The sequence below is a fragment of the Bos indicus genome, chromosome 2, assembly GCF_029378745.1.
Source record: "Bos indicus isolate NIAB-ARS_2022 breed Sahiwal x Tharparkar chromosome 2, NIAB-ARS_B.indTharparkar_mat_pri_1.0, whole genome shotgun sequence".
NCBI lineage: Eukaryota > Metazoa > Chordata > Mammalia > Artiodactyla > Bovidae > Bos > Bos indicus.
The window spans coordinates 61,544,050-61,561,664 of record NC_091761.1 but is presented as its reverse complement, the minus strand read 5'-3'; the positions used below and the strand labels follow the sequence as shown (position 1 = coordinate 61,561,664).

Here is a 17,615-nt window from a genome sequence, read left to right as displayed (position 1 = left end):
TTCAAAACAGTATGGAAGGCTGTAAAATGATGTCTTCCTCTTGGCATCACACACTAATCTAGTCTTGTGGATTAGTCTTCTAATCTAGAAGACTTCTAGTCTCCAGAAGTAATCTCTCAAGTTTCTCTTGTAGTCTTCAGAAAATTTTTACGTGTACATAGGCAAATATGTAATCTTTATTTTTTAAATAAATGGGATCGTATTATATGTATACTACTCTGCATCTTGCCTTTTAACATACACGGTCTTGAAGATCTTTCCCCATTAACACATAGCTACCTCATTCTTACTAGTGCCTGCAGAGCATTTTACTTGGTAAACTACCTATTCTCTTACTGCTTTCATTGGTTATTACAGTTTATGTGCTTGTTTCTGTTTTTCTGTTACAAACGTCACTACAGTGAACATAGCTTTGGGAAGTTTCTTAGCTGTGGAAATACACCTGTAAGTCACTGAGTCAAAGGGTATTTGCAGTTTGGATTATAAAAAATGCTGCCAAATTGCCTCCTCTAAAGGCTCTGTGAATTTACAGCCCTACTGACAGGTAGGAGAACATGGATGCTTGCCAACACGGTATTATACTTTTTCATCTTTATCCACCTGATAGATGAAAAATTGTGTGCATTTTATATGCATCGTGTTGATTGTGAATGAAGGTGAACATCTTTTAATATTATTGGTTATTTTATTTTCTGAGAACTGCCTGTGTTTTCTTTGCCAGTTTTCATTTGTGTTTATCTCTCTTACTGATTTACAACAGATTTCATGTATATTAAGAAAGTTAGCTGTTTGTCTGGCATATGCTATAAATATTTTCTCCCTGTTCATCTTTTGATGAGTATGTTGATGGTAATTTCTTGCCATAATTTCTATGTGGTCCTGTTTATCAGTGTTTTTATTTATGACCTCCAGGTCGTAAGTCTTGAATATAAAATACTTTTCCCACTTCAAAAAGTAATTTAAAAAACCTCACCTGTCTGTCCTAGCACTCTCATGGGTTTCTGACATTCTCATGGGTTTCATTTTTCTACATTTAAATCTTATATCCTGGTTAAGGAATGTGGCTCCCTTCCCGCACCTGTGACTAACATCCTTAGAACTGGCCTGTGGCCCACCTCCATTTATATAAGGACTGGTCCATCATCGCCCCTTCTACCGCCCCGCCATTTGACAGGTCACCTCTGGCGTGCACCCTGTCCCTGGTATGCAGCTGGGTCTGTGTCTAGGCTCTGTCTTCCTTTGTTGATCTTTCTGTTCACTCCGTTTCAAAACAGTAACTAGCTTTATATTTTTTTCTCCAACCCCCCCCCCCCCCCCAGATTTATCCTGGCTCTTTTTACAAGTGAGTTTTATGTGCAACTTTATATTATTTTTTTCCATTTCCTGCCCTACCCCTGCAGAAAAGGTATACTGACTTTTGAAGATTAATTTACATAAAATTGACAGCTTATAAAAATCTCTTATAGCAGTTTTAGAACCATCTTCACCCCATCTGATCAACTTTTCCTGTCTATTGGTGGAAGAAAATGCCTGTGCCCCACAATCTTGACTGCCAGGTTGGGGCCCACAGCAGTGGGACACTGTGGTAGGAATTTTCTATAGATACAATTCAGGTAGGAACGCTTACCAGAAGCAACATCTTGAGCATGATCAACCTTTTAAAACCAATTGAAAACTATTTTTAAAAAAAGAATATCTCCTAGATATCTAGAAAGAATATATAGGTTAAATAAGTTAGAGTCTTCCATTCTGTGATTGTCTCATGAGCACATTTGAGTGGAAGTGATAGACTCACCCACTTCTCTGAATGTTTTGTGAATAAACATACAGATGTAGTGGGTGTGCTTCCCTCTGTCCTGTCTCCAAAAATGTACTTGCCGGAGACACTGAGACATGGTCCTCTGGCCTCCGGAAGCCAATAGCAGAGGATTAATGTGATGAAGCTGTGAACGGGGATGTTCATAACTGCTATGGAACCCGTCTTCTGAGGAGAAGCACCCGTAGGAGACAGGACACCATTAAGAGCATCTTTTTCAGGTTCTGAGAAACAGAAGGTAAGAGAGGCTAGGAGGGAACTTAAAGAAAGCAGGAGATGACCTAGCGGTTATCTTTTCATGAAAAGGATTGCTATGGTTTTTACTAATGTTTCCACCTTTAAAAATCTCTGAAAATTAAAACAGCTCAGTTAAATGACTCACAGAACCTAGTAGTTGAGTTCAGTAACTGCGTATTTCCACAGGAGCCACTCGCAGGGGCTTCTAATGCCCAGATGAATTCCTGATATGGGGGCAAGGTGGGGATACTTCCATTTTAATCAGGGACTTGAAATCCTTCAAGATTAGTGTTTTAAGAGTGCAGAGATTTTTATAAAGTCTGTTATAGACAGAGTATTAGATCCTCAGTGGTCCTGGGGGTGGCAAAGACTTGCAGAGAAACTAGGAGGAGAACTGGAGGAGGTGGTAACTTCTGGGTCAGAATGAAGACCTGTGGCTCAATTCCTGTTCACCTGGTTGTGTGTGCTTTTGCTTGGAACGCTTAAAATACTTGTAGGACAGAAGTGCAACACAACAGACTCCAAGAAGCATGAAAGCAAAGAGCACATTAAGCGCTGTCTGGGCTTCCGTCGTACTCAGCCTGAGGCCCAGGAACTGAATGTTCTGTCTCACGGGGCTGGCGGTGGGCTCAGCATCTAGGAGAGGACAACAGGCGATATGGAGTTATTGGATCATGTTGACCTAGATTATTAAGCGCAAGCCAGATCCTTGCTGGAGAGAAGCTACCCTGTATCCAGGGTCAGCACATCACGGAGGTGACTGTGCACATCCTTTTCGTGAGTTATGAGAGAAGTCATGCAGTTTTAAGCATCTTTCAGCAATTAGAGTAAAACCTATACTGGATAATTGTCTCAATTTGTATAGTAATTTATACTTTGTCAGTCATTCAGCAAATCTTGGGCACCTTACAATGCCAGGCACAATATTTTAGTCACTCTTTGATCCTGGCCTTGGCGCAGCATTTGACTCATTTCTTGCCTAAGGTTACATAACAAGTTAATGGTAGGGCTGGGGAAAGAATCTAAAATTGCTGTTTCCAGGCCAGGGCCTGGTTTCTAGATGTAACTTTAGCCCTTAATTCCTTTGTTCCATCCTGAAATGTCTGGAGCATTCAAAGAAAAAGAAAATACTGGTTGAATGAATGAAGGGGATGGAGAGGCAGAGAGGGCTGGCAATAAACTAGAAGAAAACGGACTGAGAAAGGCCCATTTGCCCTTCCTCCTCTGGCTTTGTCCATCCCAGAACCACAGCTCACCTTCTTGCTGAAGACAAGGATGTGGCCCTGCAGCAGGGTCGGGGAAGCCACTGCACCGGATTATGGAGGCGTAGACCTTGGCTGACTCTCTGGGGATCCTTGGCAGAGCAGGGTCAGTATAGTTCACAAAATGCAAACCAAACTTATCTGAGAAGCCGGTGGCCCACTCGAAGTTGTCCATCAGAGTCCAAACCGTGTATCCTCGAAGGTCCACCTTATCCTGCATAGCTGCTCAAAGACAGAGGCCCCAGCATGAGCTGCTCTGATGGGCTAAGCCCCTCTCCACCGGGCCCGGGCCTGCCCACAGTGCTCCCACAGTCCCCACTTGCAGGTCAAGGGAGCTTTTTTCAGCTCTTGGAGAGAGCAGCCCACCCTGCACAAAGGAATCATTAGCTGGTCCCCTGTGGGTGTTACCACAGAGCCATCTGCATTTTTCTAGACAGGCTCAACCCTGATCGGGAGCCAGGAACATGTATAGACTAAATTAACTGTGCTGGGTCAGCTATCATCGTCTTCACATCTTAGGATACTGGTCTTGGGCAGAGTCTCAAGGGACCCTTGGGAAAGATTTTATCTGGAATAAGATTTTCTACTTGTTTCTCTTTGCTGCTGCGTTGCTCACTTTCTTTTACTCAGCATTACTTACATTCCCCTGTCATAGTCCCATCCCTGGTGGTTCTGCTGAGCTGTAAGGGTCTCAGACTTCTGCTTGGGGAACAAAAGATCATACAATCTCTCCAGCCCATTCCTCCTGGGCCCTGCCCAGACTGTCCACAAGAGGGCGCTGCTTTTCAGGGACATGGACACCGGAGGCTCAGAGAAAAGGGCAAGCCAGGAACTCGGGTGCAGGGTTTTGCTTGCTGAGCTTTAAGAAGGAAAAATCTTAGTGTGCAGCCCCCCAAAAAGGCTTAAACCCAAAAGGAGGTAGAAGGCTCATCTTTCTCATCTGAGACTCGTGGGTGCGCTATCGGCTGCAGACGTTAGACGTTTCCAACAATAAAAGGTGCACACAGAGGAAGAGGTAGGCCCGTCATACCTTTGAGTGCCTCGTTGATGTAGCTGCGGAGGTAGTAGATCCTTGCAGTGTCATTGAGGTTTGCTTCTCCCCGATGGGAGACTCCGTTCTCTGTGACATAGATCGGGGGGTTGTTGTATTCCTCCTTCAACCAGTTCAGGATCCTCCTGAAGCCAAAAGGGGTCATCTTCAGCCAGAAGGAGCCGGAGTCTGGCCAGGAGCGGTCTGTGATGGAGGCCACTCCCCTGCAAATTCAAACACTAGGGATTAGGTGTCAGTTTATAAATCCCAAGAGACCCTCTGCACAAAGCATGAACAAGATTTTTACTAAAAAACAACCTTTTGACTCTTCAGTTCAGTCGCTCAGTCGTGTCTGACTCTTTGCAACCGCATGGATTGCAGCACGCCAGGCTTCTGTGTCCATCACCAACTCCGGAGCTTACTCAAACTCATGTCCACAGAATTGCTGTTGCCATTCAACCATCTCATCCTCTGTTGTCCCCTTCTCCTCCTGCCTTCAATCTTTCCCAACATCGGGGTCTTTTCCAACGAGTCAGTTCTTCACATTAGGTGGCCAAAGTATTGGAGTTTCAGCTTCAGCATCAGTCCTCCAATGAATATTCAGGACTGATTTCCTTTAGGACTGACTGGTTGGATCTCCTTGCAGTCCAAGGGACTCTCAAGAGGTTTCTCCAACACCACAGTTCAAAAGCATCAATTCTTCAGTGCTAAGCTTTTATGGTCCAACTCACACTACACACATGACTACTGGAAAAACCATAGCTCTGACTAGACAGACCTTTGTTGACAAAGTAATGTCTCTACTTTTTAATATGCTGTCTAGGTTGGTCATAGAGCAAGCATCTTAATTTCATGACTGCACTTACCACCAGTGATCCTGGAGCCCCCTAAAATAGTCTCTCACTGTTTCCATTGTTTCCCCATCTATTAGCTTTGAAGTGATGGGACCAGATGCCATGATCTTCATTTTCTGAATGTTGAGTTTTAAGCCAACTTTCTCACTCTCCTCTTTCACTTTCATCAAAGTGAAAGTTCTTCTTCACTTTCTGCCATAAGGGTGGTGTCATCTACATATCTGAGGTTATTGATATTTCCCCCAGCAATGTTGATTCCAGCTTGTGCTTGTTCCAGCCCAGCGTTTCTCATGATGTACTCTGCATATAAGTTAAATAAGCAGGGTGACAATATACAGCCTTGACGTACTTCTTTCCTGATTTGGAACCAGTCTGTTGTTCCATGTCCAGTTCTAACTGTTGCTTCTTGACCTGCATACAGATTTCTCAGGAGGCAGGTCAGGTGGTCTGGTGTTCCCCTCTCTTGAAGAATTTTCTACAGTTTGTTGTGATCCACAAAATCAAAGGCTTTGACATAGTCAATAAAGTAGATGTTTTGCTGGCACTCTCTTGTTTTTTCAATGATCCAGCAGATGTTGGCAATTTGATCTCTGGTTCCTCTGCCTTTTCTAAATCCAGCTTGAACATCTGGAAGTTCACGGTTCACATACTGTTGAAGTCTGGCTTGGAGAATTCTGAGCATTACTTTGCTTTTCTCTTTTCACTGGTTGTAGTGACATCAATCAGTGCTGGTGTAACTTTGGATGGGCCACCTAAACTCTCTGGTCTAGCTTTCCACCAGTACACAGGAATGGACTTGCTCATGGACCTAACTCTCCAAGCCACTCGGTAACAGGCCACACCTCACACTAGACGTGGAAGGGTGCTGGTACTCCCACGGAGTGCGAGTGCTAGGTCTTCAGAAAGGGGCTCCCTTGAGTCACCTATGTGTGGTCAACAGGTGGTACACCCACAGGAACGAATATTTGGGCCCCCATTAGTGTGATGATGGGGTAGATACGCTAGGACCTGCCTTAAGTGCCCAAGACCCTATTTCTCTCTCCAGTGATGGGCAAAGAGAGGGTATCACATTGTGCCAAAGGTGTGCCACCAGGGGAGGCACAGGCTCATGCATTTCATTATAAGGACCAGCCATTTAGATATTTAACATTCACGGTCCTTCAATTAAAAAAAAAAAAAACTTTTACCAGCAGCTGGATTTATCTTGTTCAGCTGAACTGAACGTGGGACATTTCATAAGCTGAGCACAGGCGCCTGGGAAGACAGTCCCAGGACCGGTGAGGTAGCAGTCGAGTGGGTGCAGGAACCAGCAGGGCGCCACCTCAGCCCCTCTCGGCAAGCCTGACTCTGCTGGTTGGAGGATGAATGGGGATGTCGGCAGTTGTTTCCAGAGATTCCGGACAGATTCACAGCTACTGATGTGGAAAGGTGCTTGTCAGAAAAGGAACAAAAGGGACTTCCCTGGCAGTCCAGTGGCTAGGACTCCGCACTTCCACTGCAGGGGGAACTAAGATCCTGCATGCCGCGTGGCACAGCCAAACAAAGCAAAAACAAAACCCGACCAAAAAAGCTTTCTTAATCTAATAAGGAATGTCTACAGGAGAAAAAAAAACCCTACAGAAGACAATGAATGTTGGAATATTAAACCTTTCTGCCGGGAGCCATCTCCCAGCATATTGCATATTGAGTGCAGCACTTTCACAGCATAATCTTTCAGGATCTGGAATAGCTCAACTGGAATTCTATCACTGCCAGGAGCCAGTGTGAGGAACTCCACCCATGGCAAAGGTCATGAGGAAGGAGGTTCGGCATACGCAAAGGTGGGATCGAGCCTCAGGAGTCCCCCTGGAAATTCTCGAGCATCTACCCCCAAACCAGAGCCTGCCTACTTTCTGCTTTGTGCTTTCACCTACACCTCTGACTTTACAGGCAGGGGGGGACTGTCCCCCACTACCTCGCTCTGAAAAAAGAGTTGACTTATAGCTCCAGTTAATAAAGTTCCTGGGTGTGACAGTGTTTCAACCTACAAACTCCTTCGGAAGTCCTCTAGCCTGCCTGAATAGGTTTTTCCGGCCACATGTGATTGTTCAGAGCCTCCCAACTGTGAGAGGCATGAGATGTTCTAAACTGTCTAAATACAGATTCCTTTGAGCAGTTAAAAGATTGATTAGAAATTGTATTGGTGAAGGGTTTTTCACTTGTTGGGCCAATGTTTGCTGCTAAGTCTCCATATCCCTTACCTGCTGTGTCCCTGGCAGTGTATTGATTAATATAATTGGTGTAAGTAGTAGCTTTAATGTTTGTAACCTTGGACCCTTGCGTTAATTCTTTTTCTTGTTACAGCCCACCACACTTTTGCCCTATAGGAATGCAACTTTAATGCTTTTGGAGGGTGGCGCCTGACTAATCACCTTTAGAGAAAAATACATTTTCTGAAGAAAGGGTCTTAAAATGTTAACAGGCCTCCAGGCCAGAAGATGATGCAAATCACCTAAACTTTTGCATATGATAAGTTTGCAGGAAGAAAGCCTGGCTTACTGCATGACTCTACCCCTTCCCCCATTATCCTCTATGCATAACTTAAGGTATAAAAACTACTTTGAAAAATAAAGTGCGGGCCTTGTTCACCAAAACTTGGTCTCCCCATGTCGTTCTTTCTCTCACCTTCTGGCTGAATTATTCAGCCTCTTTTCTCCACTGAATTTCCTCACTGAGCTATCCTTATTCTATTACTCTATATCCTTAATTAACGTTTAATTAAGCAGTTGTTTCCTGATCCTTGCCGACGCCATCCCCGCTTCGAATTCCCTGGATCCACCGGGGCTGGACCCAGGCACCTTTCCTCTTGAGATGGGGAATAAAATAACAATGTCTTTGTAAGTATTAGATGTTATTAAATAAAATGACAATGTCTTTGTAAATGTCTCAATATTAGATATTTAGAAATTTTTAAAAAGGAAGAGATACTGTGCATAAGTGTAATCCTGTTTTTCTGTAATATATTCCTGTATGAAATTTCTGACATACTATATAAACTATGTATAATATATATATCATATATAGAGAGAGGTAGTATACCTATACACATATATACACTTCTGAATGACAAGAATTTTCTCTTCTTGCTTTCTAATGTTTCTACTGTGAACATACATTATTGTAATAGAGAAATAGTTTAACTTTTACCCTCAAAGGGAAAAAAGAAAATTATTTTAACTGAAATACATCTGATAAGTGAGAAAAATCTGATGAAAAAACATATATATAAAAAAGACGCTTACCCCTTGGAAGGAAAGTTATGACCAACCTAGATAGCATATTAAAAAGCAGAGACACTATGGTTTTTCCAGTGGTCATGTATGGATGTGAGAGTTGGACTGTGAAGAAAGCTGAGCGCCGAAGAATTGATGCTTTTGAACTGTGGTGTTGGAGAAGACTCTTGAGAGTCCCTTGGGCTGCAAGGAGATCCAACCAGTCCATTCTGAAGGAGATCAGTCCTGGGAGTTCTTTGGAAGGAATGATGCTAAAGGTGAAACTCCAGTACTTTGACCACCTCATGCAAAGAGTTGACTCTTTGGAAAAGACTCTGATGCTGGGAGGGATTGGGGGCAGGAGGAGAAGGGGACGACAGAGGATGAGATGGCTGGATGGCATCACTGACTCGATGGACGTGAGTTTGAGTGAACTCCGGGAGTTGGTGATGGACAGGGAGGCCTGGTGTGCCGAGATTCATGGGATCTCAAAGAGTCGGACACCACTGAGCGACTGAACTGAACTGAAAATCTTAGTTATTTTTAAAAACTCTAAGCCTGTCTGCTTTAATGAAAAGCATCTTGGAAATCCTAGCCTGTATAACTGTCTGACTGATAGAGGTGTATATCAGGAGTTGGGGCTTGTCTTGCAAACCCCAGGATACATAGCATCAGGAGGCGGTTTCAGAGGCTGTACAGGCCTCTAAGTAAGAGGGCATTTTGCTATCTTTCCCAAAGATTGTTCCAGCTGCCCTTACTTACCTGTCTGCATCGAAGGAAGAGATCCAAGAGGCATAGTTTAAATTGTAGGCCAGGACAGTGGTGTAGTGATTGAACCCAAAAAAGTCGTAGGTGCCGTTGATCCTCCTCTTCTCACTCTCCGTGAACTCAGGGAGCCTGGGCGGGAGGAGTCATTAAAGGCGTGGGGCTTTGGGAAGAGACTCTTAGGGCAGGGCTGGTGGAGGGCTCTAAACTCAGGTACCTGAGGTGCCCACGGGCAGCTGACCAGGAGCCAGGAGAGCCCTTCCCAGGTGCTGCCAAAAGCGCCTGAGCCTCCTTCCACCAGAACACAGACCTCACCTCCCTCACAGACCCTCTCTTCTGATTTTAAGTTTTTACTGTGGTTTGTTTAGACATGCTTCTTTTCTCCAAAGTCTGTCCTTACAAGTAGGGGAAATGCTTTTACAAATCGACCTTTTGAGATCTGGACTTTTCTGCTCTCATGATTTTACTGCCCTTTCTTTTTAAACATCTAGGAGAACATTTTCCATATATATTTTTAAAAATTGAAATATAGGTGATTTACAATGTTGTGCCAGTCTCTGCTGTGTGACTTATTTCTATACATATTTACATTTTTTCCATGTATTCTTAGACTTTTCTGTGTGATGTGATTAACATGCCCTTGTGTGCAGCACTTAGAGGTTCCCCTCTCCCAGATCCTGACCACATGCTGCTGGTTTAGGGTTGCTGAGAGAATGCCCTGCTTAGGCCCTGACACTTCATTTTGACCTTCCTGCTACCATTAACCTAGGAAAGAACCTTACTTCCTGGAGTTTCTGAAATACTGGGGCAAAACTAAGGCCCAAGTTCCCCACACCACCGCTGCCATACCTTTTACTTCCCTGCTCAGGAGCCAGCAAGGGCTTCTCAGATCCTGTGGCTTCAAGACTGAGCACCTGTGCCAGCCTCCAGTCGCTCTGCCACGCGGCCTTGGCTCTCCCTGCTGCTGGGCCAGTGTCCCCAATTGCAGCATTCCACTCACTCCTACCTCTAGGCCGGTGCTCACACCCTTTCCCTTGGATCGAAAGCCTTCTGCTTTCCCCAGTGCTGTTCATTGTCAAGGCCCAGTCAGCCGATATCCTGTCTTGTCCAGGGGGTCTCCTGGGTCGACCCAGCCTGCCCTGATCTCATCTGAGTCTTCAACGCATGAAGAAATTGGGGAATAGAATTCCCTGGAGTGATGAAGGTCACTGTCTTTCCAGCTGGTGTGTCAGCACCTGAGGAAGCCATACTTAGAATCCCCTCTCTGTGGACCCTGCTGGGCCTGGCACCGGCCTTGGTACACAGTAGGTGCTTCAGCACGGTTGTGTTGAGGAACTGGAGCACTCGCTTGCTGGTTGGAGACCAGGGTCGACAGATCAGACCTTTTGGCTCAGCAGGACTTCCCTAACCAGGCCAGCACATGCATGATGTAAGGGTTGGGGTGGATTACTTAATCCTCACAGCTGGGCTATAGGAGGCTCAAAGAGGGAGCCAGTGGGTCACTAAGAAGTGGGTGCCCCAGATGGCCTGCCTATTCTAAAGAATAACAAGAGCAACTGCCTTTGTCAGAGCCGTGCCTGTCCGGGGCTGAGAGCTCCACATACACACTCGTGTTGTCTTTCCAGCATGCATGGAAGCTCAGACAGTAACTTGCCTAAGACACTCCTCTCCAACCCCAACAGCACCTGTGCCAGCCACCCAGGAGCCTCAGTGGCTGAGGGCGTGGCACCAGGACCTACCGAGACTTGTTGAGGCCTTCCGCTAAGCTCCTGTCACGGATCCGCATCTTCATCACCTCAGGGTAATCCCCATTCTTGAATATCGGATGTGCGAACCAGCCTCCCATGAACTGCAGTAGGGGTTGGAGGGACAGTCAGCGTTGGCATTAACAGGTAGGCCCACAGGAGACAGCAGGCTCCCTGCCCAGGAGTCACTGACCTCAGGCCTCCTTCTCCCCACCCCAGTCTTAAACTTGCCCTTCTTCTAAGTCTGTTCCCATGTTGCAGTTTAAATGCCCATGGGTCTTGTCACCGTGCTGGGAGTTCACTATGGGCAGGGCTGTGTTCCTACCCACTGCAGCTGGAGGGATGTGAACTGAACTGAGCCCTGGGCCTGCTAGATCCTGCCTGGCTGCCCTTAGGAGGGCCGGGCCCAAGACGGGGAGAGACTCCAAGCCTCCAGGCCCTGATTCCCTCACTGACCACAGAGGAGGTCTAATGCCGAAGGACCCATCAGAACCTTCTAGGGCGAGCAGAGATGCGAGGCTCTCCTGGTTACCCAGGCAAAGGGCAGTTCTTCATGGGCTTTGGACTTGCAGCCCTAAAATGGGAACTTTCCTGTTTGTTTTCTTAAGTAAGGTTCAGGCCACCCTTAACCCTCACAGGGTATACACGGCACTTCAGTGCTGTGATGCTGTGGGTCCTGAGAGGCTTTTCTCCTCACATCCTCCCTGCAACTGCTGGCTGCTGCCTGGAATGTGGAGTGAGAGCAGCCTTCCATTTTCAGCCAAAGATGAGGTTTAGAAGATACTCGCTCCAGTAAAAGAAGCTTCAGTTCACTGGGAGGTGAGGAATTGGGTTTCTGGGGAAGCTGAATTCATGAGAGGGTGTGCAGATCACTGTCCTGGGCTGCAGGATCACAGCTCACTGACAGACTGATGATGAGACTACAGCGTGACATTTCTGCAGGTTTGTTTTTGATTTCCGAAAATGAATTATAGCTCTAATTCATCAGTTCTGTGCATCTGAAATGAGGGAATACCTTAATTTTGGTCCTAGGCCTCCCCCACACCCCACAAGCTGACTACCAAATGGGGACATTAAATTCTCATTTGCACTTAATTCATTTGACCACTTTTGTCAAGTTCCTTTGTGAAGGATTTGGCAAACCAAGGCCATTGGTGTCCTTTCAGAAATGCCAGGCTGCATGGTCTCCTCAGGGCCAAACGTGGGAGCAGTCTGGAGAGAGAGATGCTTGCCTTTCTTTCCTGATCCTGAAACATGAAGAGGGCACCTTCCAACCTTTCAGAGACAGTAACAGGAGCCGGGGACAAGCTATGCCTGAAGAGGGCTGTTCTCTCTTTCTCCTTTCAGGGACCCAGACTGAAATAAGGCGGGCCATGTTGGCACCTGCTTACTTGTGTCTCTACTTCCTAAGAGCAAAATTCCATGACCAAAAGATGCAAGTCTTTATATTAAACTCATGGAATTAGAAAATTAGGGGCGCTGATGAGTTTCACAGAACTTCAATTTAAGGAAGTCTTAGGCAGAGTAAGTAAAATCAGACAGTGACACCTAGAGGTGAAGTGTGACATTGCAGCCCTGTCCTATAGTCAAACCACAGACTGAAGAGGCTGAATTTCTATTTTTTAGTCTCAAGCCAATGTTGCATCCAGTAAGAGTTGCATGTATAACTGATTTTTTAAGACTTGAAAGAAAACTCAACCCCAAAGAACTTTCATTCCAGCAAAGCTGTGGGGTAGTTAGGTCACGTCTATTTTAAAGACAAGAAAACTAAGATATTAAAAGGTTAGATGATTTTCCCAAGTGCACAAAATAAGGTAATAGCAAAACAAAGCCTAGATCCTTAATCTTTGTTTCACAGTCTACTTCTGTTTTCATTAGATCATGACAGGAGGGGAAAAGAGAAGGAGCAAAAACAACACCCAGAGGAAAATCTGACCTGAACGTATCTCTTGGCTGCCTCCACATCCTCCTGGTTGGAGGGGTCTCTGGGCTCAGCCCAGTCGCTGCTGATGGTGATGGAGATGACGCCACCTTGCCGGGCACGGTACACGTCATTGTACAGATGCCAGGCCTCAGCGTGAGCCTTTATCAGGTTGTGGCCAACAATGTAGGGGGCAGTGCCGGGCCTAAAGGAGATCCCTGGAAATGCAGACATAGACGTCAGTGAAGAATAAATGTGGCCAGGACTTCCCTGGTGGTCCAGTGGTTGGGAGTCCACTTGCCAATGCAGGGGACATGGGTTTGACCCCCCAGTCCAGGAAGATCCCATGTGCCTCAGAGCAACTAAGCCTGTGCGCCATAACTCCTGAGCCCATGCACCTAGAGCTGAGAGCTACAAGGGAAGCCACTGCAATGAGAGTCCCACGTACCCCAACTAGAGAGTAGCCCTCAATCTGCAACTACAGCAATGAAGACCCAGCACAAGAATAAATGTGGCTAAGAATATCACTTTCTGCCGATAGATGGCCTCTTGGTGTTTGGGAGAAAGACTGTAGATTTTTTCTTGAGGAAGAATGGAATTCAGATCCTGGCTCCACTTCTTCCTGGCTGACCATGTAACTTTGGGTGAGTAATTCAGCCTTTCTGTTTCTTCCTCTACAAAATGAGCAATACAGACTTCTTGTGAATAGCATGTGTGTGAAGCGCCCAGAAGCACTGTGTCTGGCAAAGAGAAGGCACTTGCTGTTGGTTTCTATACCCCTCACCCACAGAGTGGCTCACATGGCTCGGGCAGAGTACCTGGAAGAGTGTGTGCCTCAAGGGCTGGCATCCTGACTCTCTTCGGGGACCCACTGTGAAAGAGCTGGAGCGTATAGTTGGTGGAAGCCGCTGACACAGATTCCTCGAGAGCAAACGTTATGAGAGAGGCAGCCTCTCATGTGTTGGAGGAACAAAAAACCAAAACGTCAACCAAGGACCAACGGCTGATGCATCTGATAATGAGTCGAAGCAGATCTCCCCATGGCTCTTCCCAGCTGGGACACATAATCCCAAGAAATCACAGAAATGAACAAGAATTTACTCTCTAAGGCTCAGAGTTAGAGAAAAGGAAAATCAGAGGGTTCTCAAGGGACAATGACAGGTCCACAATTCCTTATTTAAAAGTCTTAGGAATACAACATTGTAAGTCAATTATACTTCTGTTAAAAAAAAAAAAAAACAACTCAGAGTTTGATATATTTAGAAATTAAAAGGTTTCTGTGTCTTAGAAAAGTAATAAGTTGCATATAACATATTTACATATGACCCCAGCAGGGTTCAGGACAGCTCTCCATAATTAAAGACATTGATACATCTGCAGCAGAATTTTTTGAAATTTCACACTAAGTGGGATGCCAACATCAGGTTATGCCCAGGTCAGCCAAATCAAATACTGGGAACTTTGGCATTTGGGGAGTTGCCAAAACAAAACAAAACAAAACCCCACTGTGGGTCTGTACGGTCTGATATACTATCCTTTCCTGTATCAATTAGTTTGCACCCTTGATCTCAGGGAGCTTCCTATCAGAGGCAGATCAGATGCACAGAGCAAAAAAGCCATTTGGTGGTTTGAGATGTGAGGTTCATGTTCAGCAGAAGTGGTGTCAGAATGGGGCGGTGGGGGAGGCAGGAATTCTGAGGCATTGCCTTGGGGCTTTACTGGCCACCTCCTCCAGGGCCACCTGGATTTCATGTCAGTGGTGCTGAGAAAACCACCCTCCAATTGCCGACCAGTGGGATCTGAGACTTTTACCTGGAGCTGCCGTCCCGTAGCCGTAGCCCTGGTAAGCAACGACGTAGGGCTCGTTCAGTGTGATCCAAAACTTCACCTTGTCCCCCAGCCTCTGGAACAGCACCTCTGCATACTCCTTAAACCGCTGTACAATTGTCTCATTCTCCCAGCCCCCAACATCTTGGAGTGCCTGGGGCAGGTCCCAGTGGTAAATAGTCACCTGTGAAAACGCAAGACCAGCATTTCCACCAACCTACTTTTCATGGGAGCCCACTGATGCTCTACGCGCCAACATAAATGTCTGTTGCTAAGAATGAGAATGAATGATGAGACAAAAAAGCTTCAAAGTTTCTTTGGCAGGAAGGATAGGACAGTAGAGCTGAAGTGCGAGAAAAGTTCATACATCTGGATCAGAGAAGCCTGGGTTTGAGTCTCAGCTCTGCCAACTACCAGGCAGTAAGACCTCCATGTCCCAGAATCACTGTGAGGCCTAATTCACACAGCAGAGGACAGGAAAAGTGACTGACATCCTGCCAGCTCTTTGGCAAATGTTAGCTATGACTGTAATCAAGGATCAGAAATGCTAGAGCTTCAGAACCTCCTGGATAGAATGCTCTGACGGTTTCAGGAGGGAGGCATTTTGCTTGTCAAGGGGCATCCCCAAGGACTTCTAATGTGTCTGGAGGCTCTTCCTTGGAGTGGGAGCCCTTTGCTGGAGACGGGCCCCTCTGGCCACACCCATGTGGTGGCCTTTCTTCCCCCGGGTCTCCCCTTGATGCTCCTGACACACCCCCATGCCGGGGTCTCCACTGAGTTGTCAACCGTCTTCAGCTCAGACCCAGTCTTTCCCTTTCCCTAAAGTGCCCTTTCCCTGCCTATGCACCCACCCAAATTCTCTTCTTTTTTTAAGATCCACACCTCCTCGAAGGTTTTTATGGCCATATTACTTTTCTGCCTTGTCTCAATGTCCTTAAGAACTACAGGGAATTCCTTGATGGTTCAGTGGTTAGGACTCTGAGCTTTCATTGCCCAGGGCCCAGATTCATTCCCTGGTTAGGGAACTAAGATCCCACAAGCCATGTGATGCAACCAAAAATAAATAAAAGTTTAAGATCTATAAATAAATAAAAGCTTAAACCCTATTTAAAAAAATAAGAACCACAAAATAATTTAGCCCTGAGTTGTGTTCTCTCTGAATTGTGTGTAATGGACATAAATTCCCCCTGATCTTGGGGTCCTACAGGACAGCCACTGGCCCTCCCATCTCCATCACAGCTGGCACTCACACGCACTGTAATAAAGCTGCATGACTAATTTATTCCTGCAGTGTTAGCAGTGTGAGGAGTCCAGGTAGCACTCTTTGAAATTAAATATCTATTTTTATTTATTTATTTGGCTGCACTGGGAACTCAGGTATGCCATGTGGGATCTAGTTCCGTGACCAGGGATTGAACCTAGGCCCCCTGCATTGGGAGCTCGGGTCTTAGCCACTGGACCACCAGGGAAGTCACCCAGGTAGCACTTTGATTTGTTAAAGTCTCTGCTTCGTGGGGTGGGAAGAAGGGGGTTATAATTCGGAGACTATACTCTGGCTGCCGTACGTAATCTCCAATCACTACCGCGGAGGACACAGCAGTCCCCTGGAGCTAGTGCCCTCTGGCCCTTTATCATAGATGGCCCAGGAGAAAAGGCCAAGGGTTCTTAGGCTCCCAGGTAAAACGTAAAAGATCTGGTGGCAGCAAAGGAAGCCCCCATATGAGCTTTATTATTCATAAGAACTCACAGCTTAAAAGCACACGAACTTTTGCCTCAGCAGTTCTTCTCCTAGGACCATGTCCTATAAACGTCTATCCTAGCGTAATTATGTAACTGCAGTTACACAGACAGAGGAGCCTGGTGGGCCGAAGTCCATAGGGTTGCGAAGGGTTGGACACGACTGAAGCAGCTTAGCATGCATACACACTCATTGCAGTGCTGGTTACAAAGGAAGAAGAGTGAAAACAGGGAAGAGTGTCCATTTATAGGGAAGTGACTAGAGAAGTGAGGTACAGTTTCCACATAACTAAAAAGACAGGACAAATGAGGAAAACACATAGGGATATGGAAATACCTGTAAGAACTATTGGTAAATAAAAAGTATCAAACTATGTGTATCGTACCATTAGGAAAAAGGAGGGTAATAAGCATACACACACACACACACATATTGCCCCACTGGTCAGATACCCAAAAGGACGTGAAGACTCAGCAGCCCTGGTCACCTGTAAGGAGGGGAATAGATAGCTGGGAGGGGGTGGTCAGGGACAGAAGGAAAATCTTTACAGACAACTCAAAAATTAGACTTGGCAAGAGCACTGATTTTTCCCAGGAGATGTGCGCCCCAGCCCAGCCGGCTCCCTCTCGTGGACTTGGCCCAGGCCTGCTCAGGGCCCCTCACCTGGGGCTGGATGTTGGCGGCCAGCAGCGTGTCGATGAGCCGCACGTAGTAGTCCAGGCCCGCCTCGCTGACGTACTTGTTGGTCCCGTCGGGGAGGATGCGAGTCCAAGAGATGGAAAAGCGATAGTGGGTCACGCCCAGGGTCTGCAGGGCGGCCAGGTCCTCGGCGATCTTGTGGTAACTGTCACAGGCCACGTCTCCTGTGTCATTGTTCTCAACCTTCAGGGGTGTGTGAGAAAACGTGTCCCAGATACTGAGTCCTTTGCCGTCTGCTCTCCATGCACCTTCGATCTTAAGAGGACAAGACATGGTCAAGTCAGTCATGTAGTCAAGCCCTTCCTGTCAGTGGGGGGTCCTGAGTCAGGACGTAAGTCAGCATCACCTTCTCTGCTCCCCCCGATTTCTGAACTCCTGCAGCTTCCTGTACACACTTTCTGAACGTCATGGGACTATCACACTGCACTGAGCAGTTATGTGTCTGCTGACTGGCTTCCCTCCAGCAAGAC

At 46.4% G+C, this 17,615-nt stretch overlaps 1 protein-coding gene across 1 annotated transcript in view; it reads right to left on the bottom strand.

The window, feature by feature from the left end:
• Window positions 1–2,189: 2,189 nt before the first annotated feature.
• LCT (lactase) overlaps window positions 2,190–17,615 on the bottom strand; it is a 49,122-nt gene continuing 33,696 nt past the window's right edge. The window contains exons 10-17 of the mRNA XM_070768480.1: window positions 17,110–17,400; window positions 14,694–14,892; window positions 12,897–13,099; window positions 10,955–11,064; window positions 9,213–9,347; window positions 4,346–4,569; window positions 3,310–3,537; window positions 2,190–2,689 (exon numbers count right to left, since the gene is read on the bottom strand). Coding sequence (XP_070624581.1) covers window positions 2,472–2,689; window positions 3,310–3,537; window positions 4,346–4,569; window positions 9,213–9,347; window positions 10,955–11,064; window positions 12,897–13,099; window positions 14,694–14,892; window positions 17,110–17,400 — 1,608 coding nt within the window. The 3' untranslated portion in view covers window positions 2,190–2,471. The remainder of the gene's footprint in view (window positions 2,690–3,309; window positions 3,538–4,345; window positions 4,570–9,212; window positions 9,348–10,954; window positions 11,065–12,896; window positions 13,100–14,693; window positions 14,893–17,109; window positions 17,401–17,615) is intronic.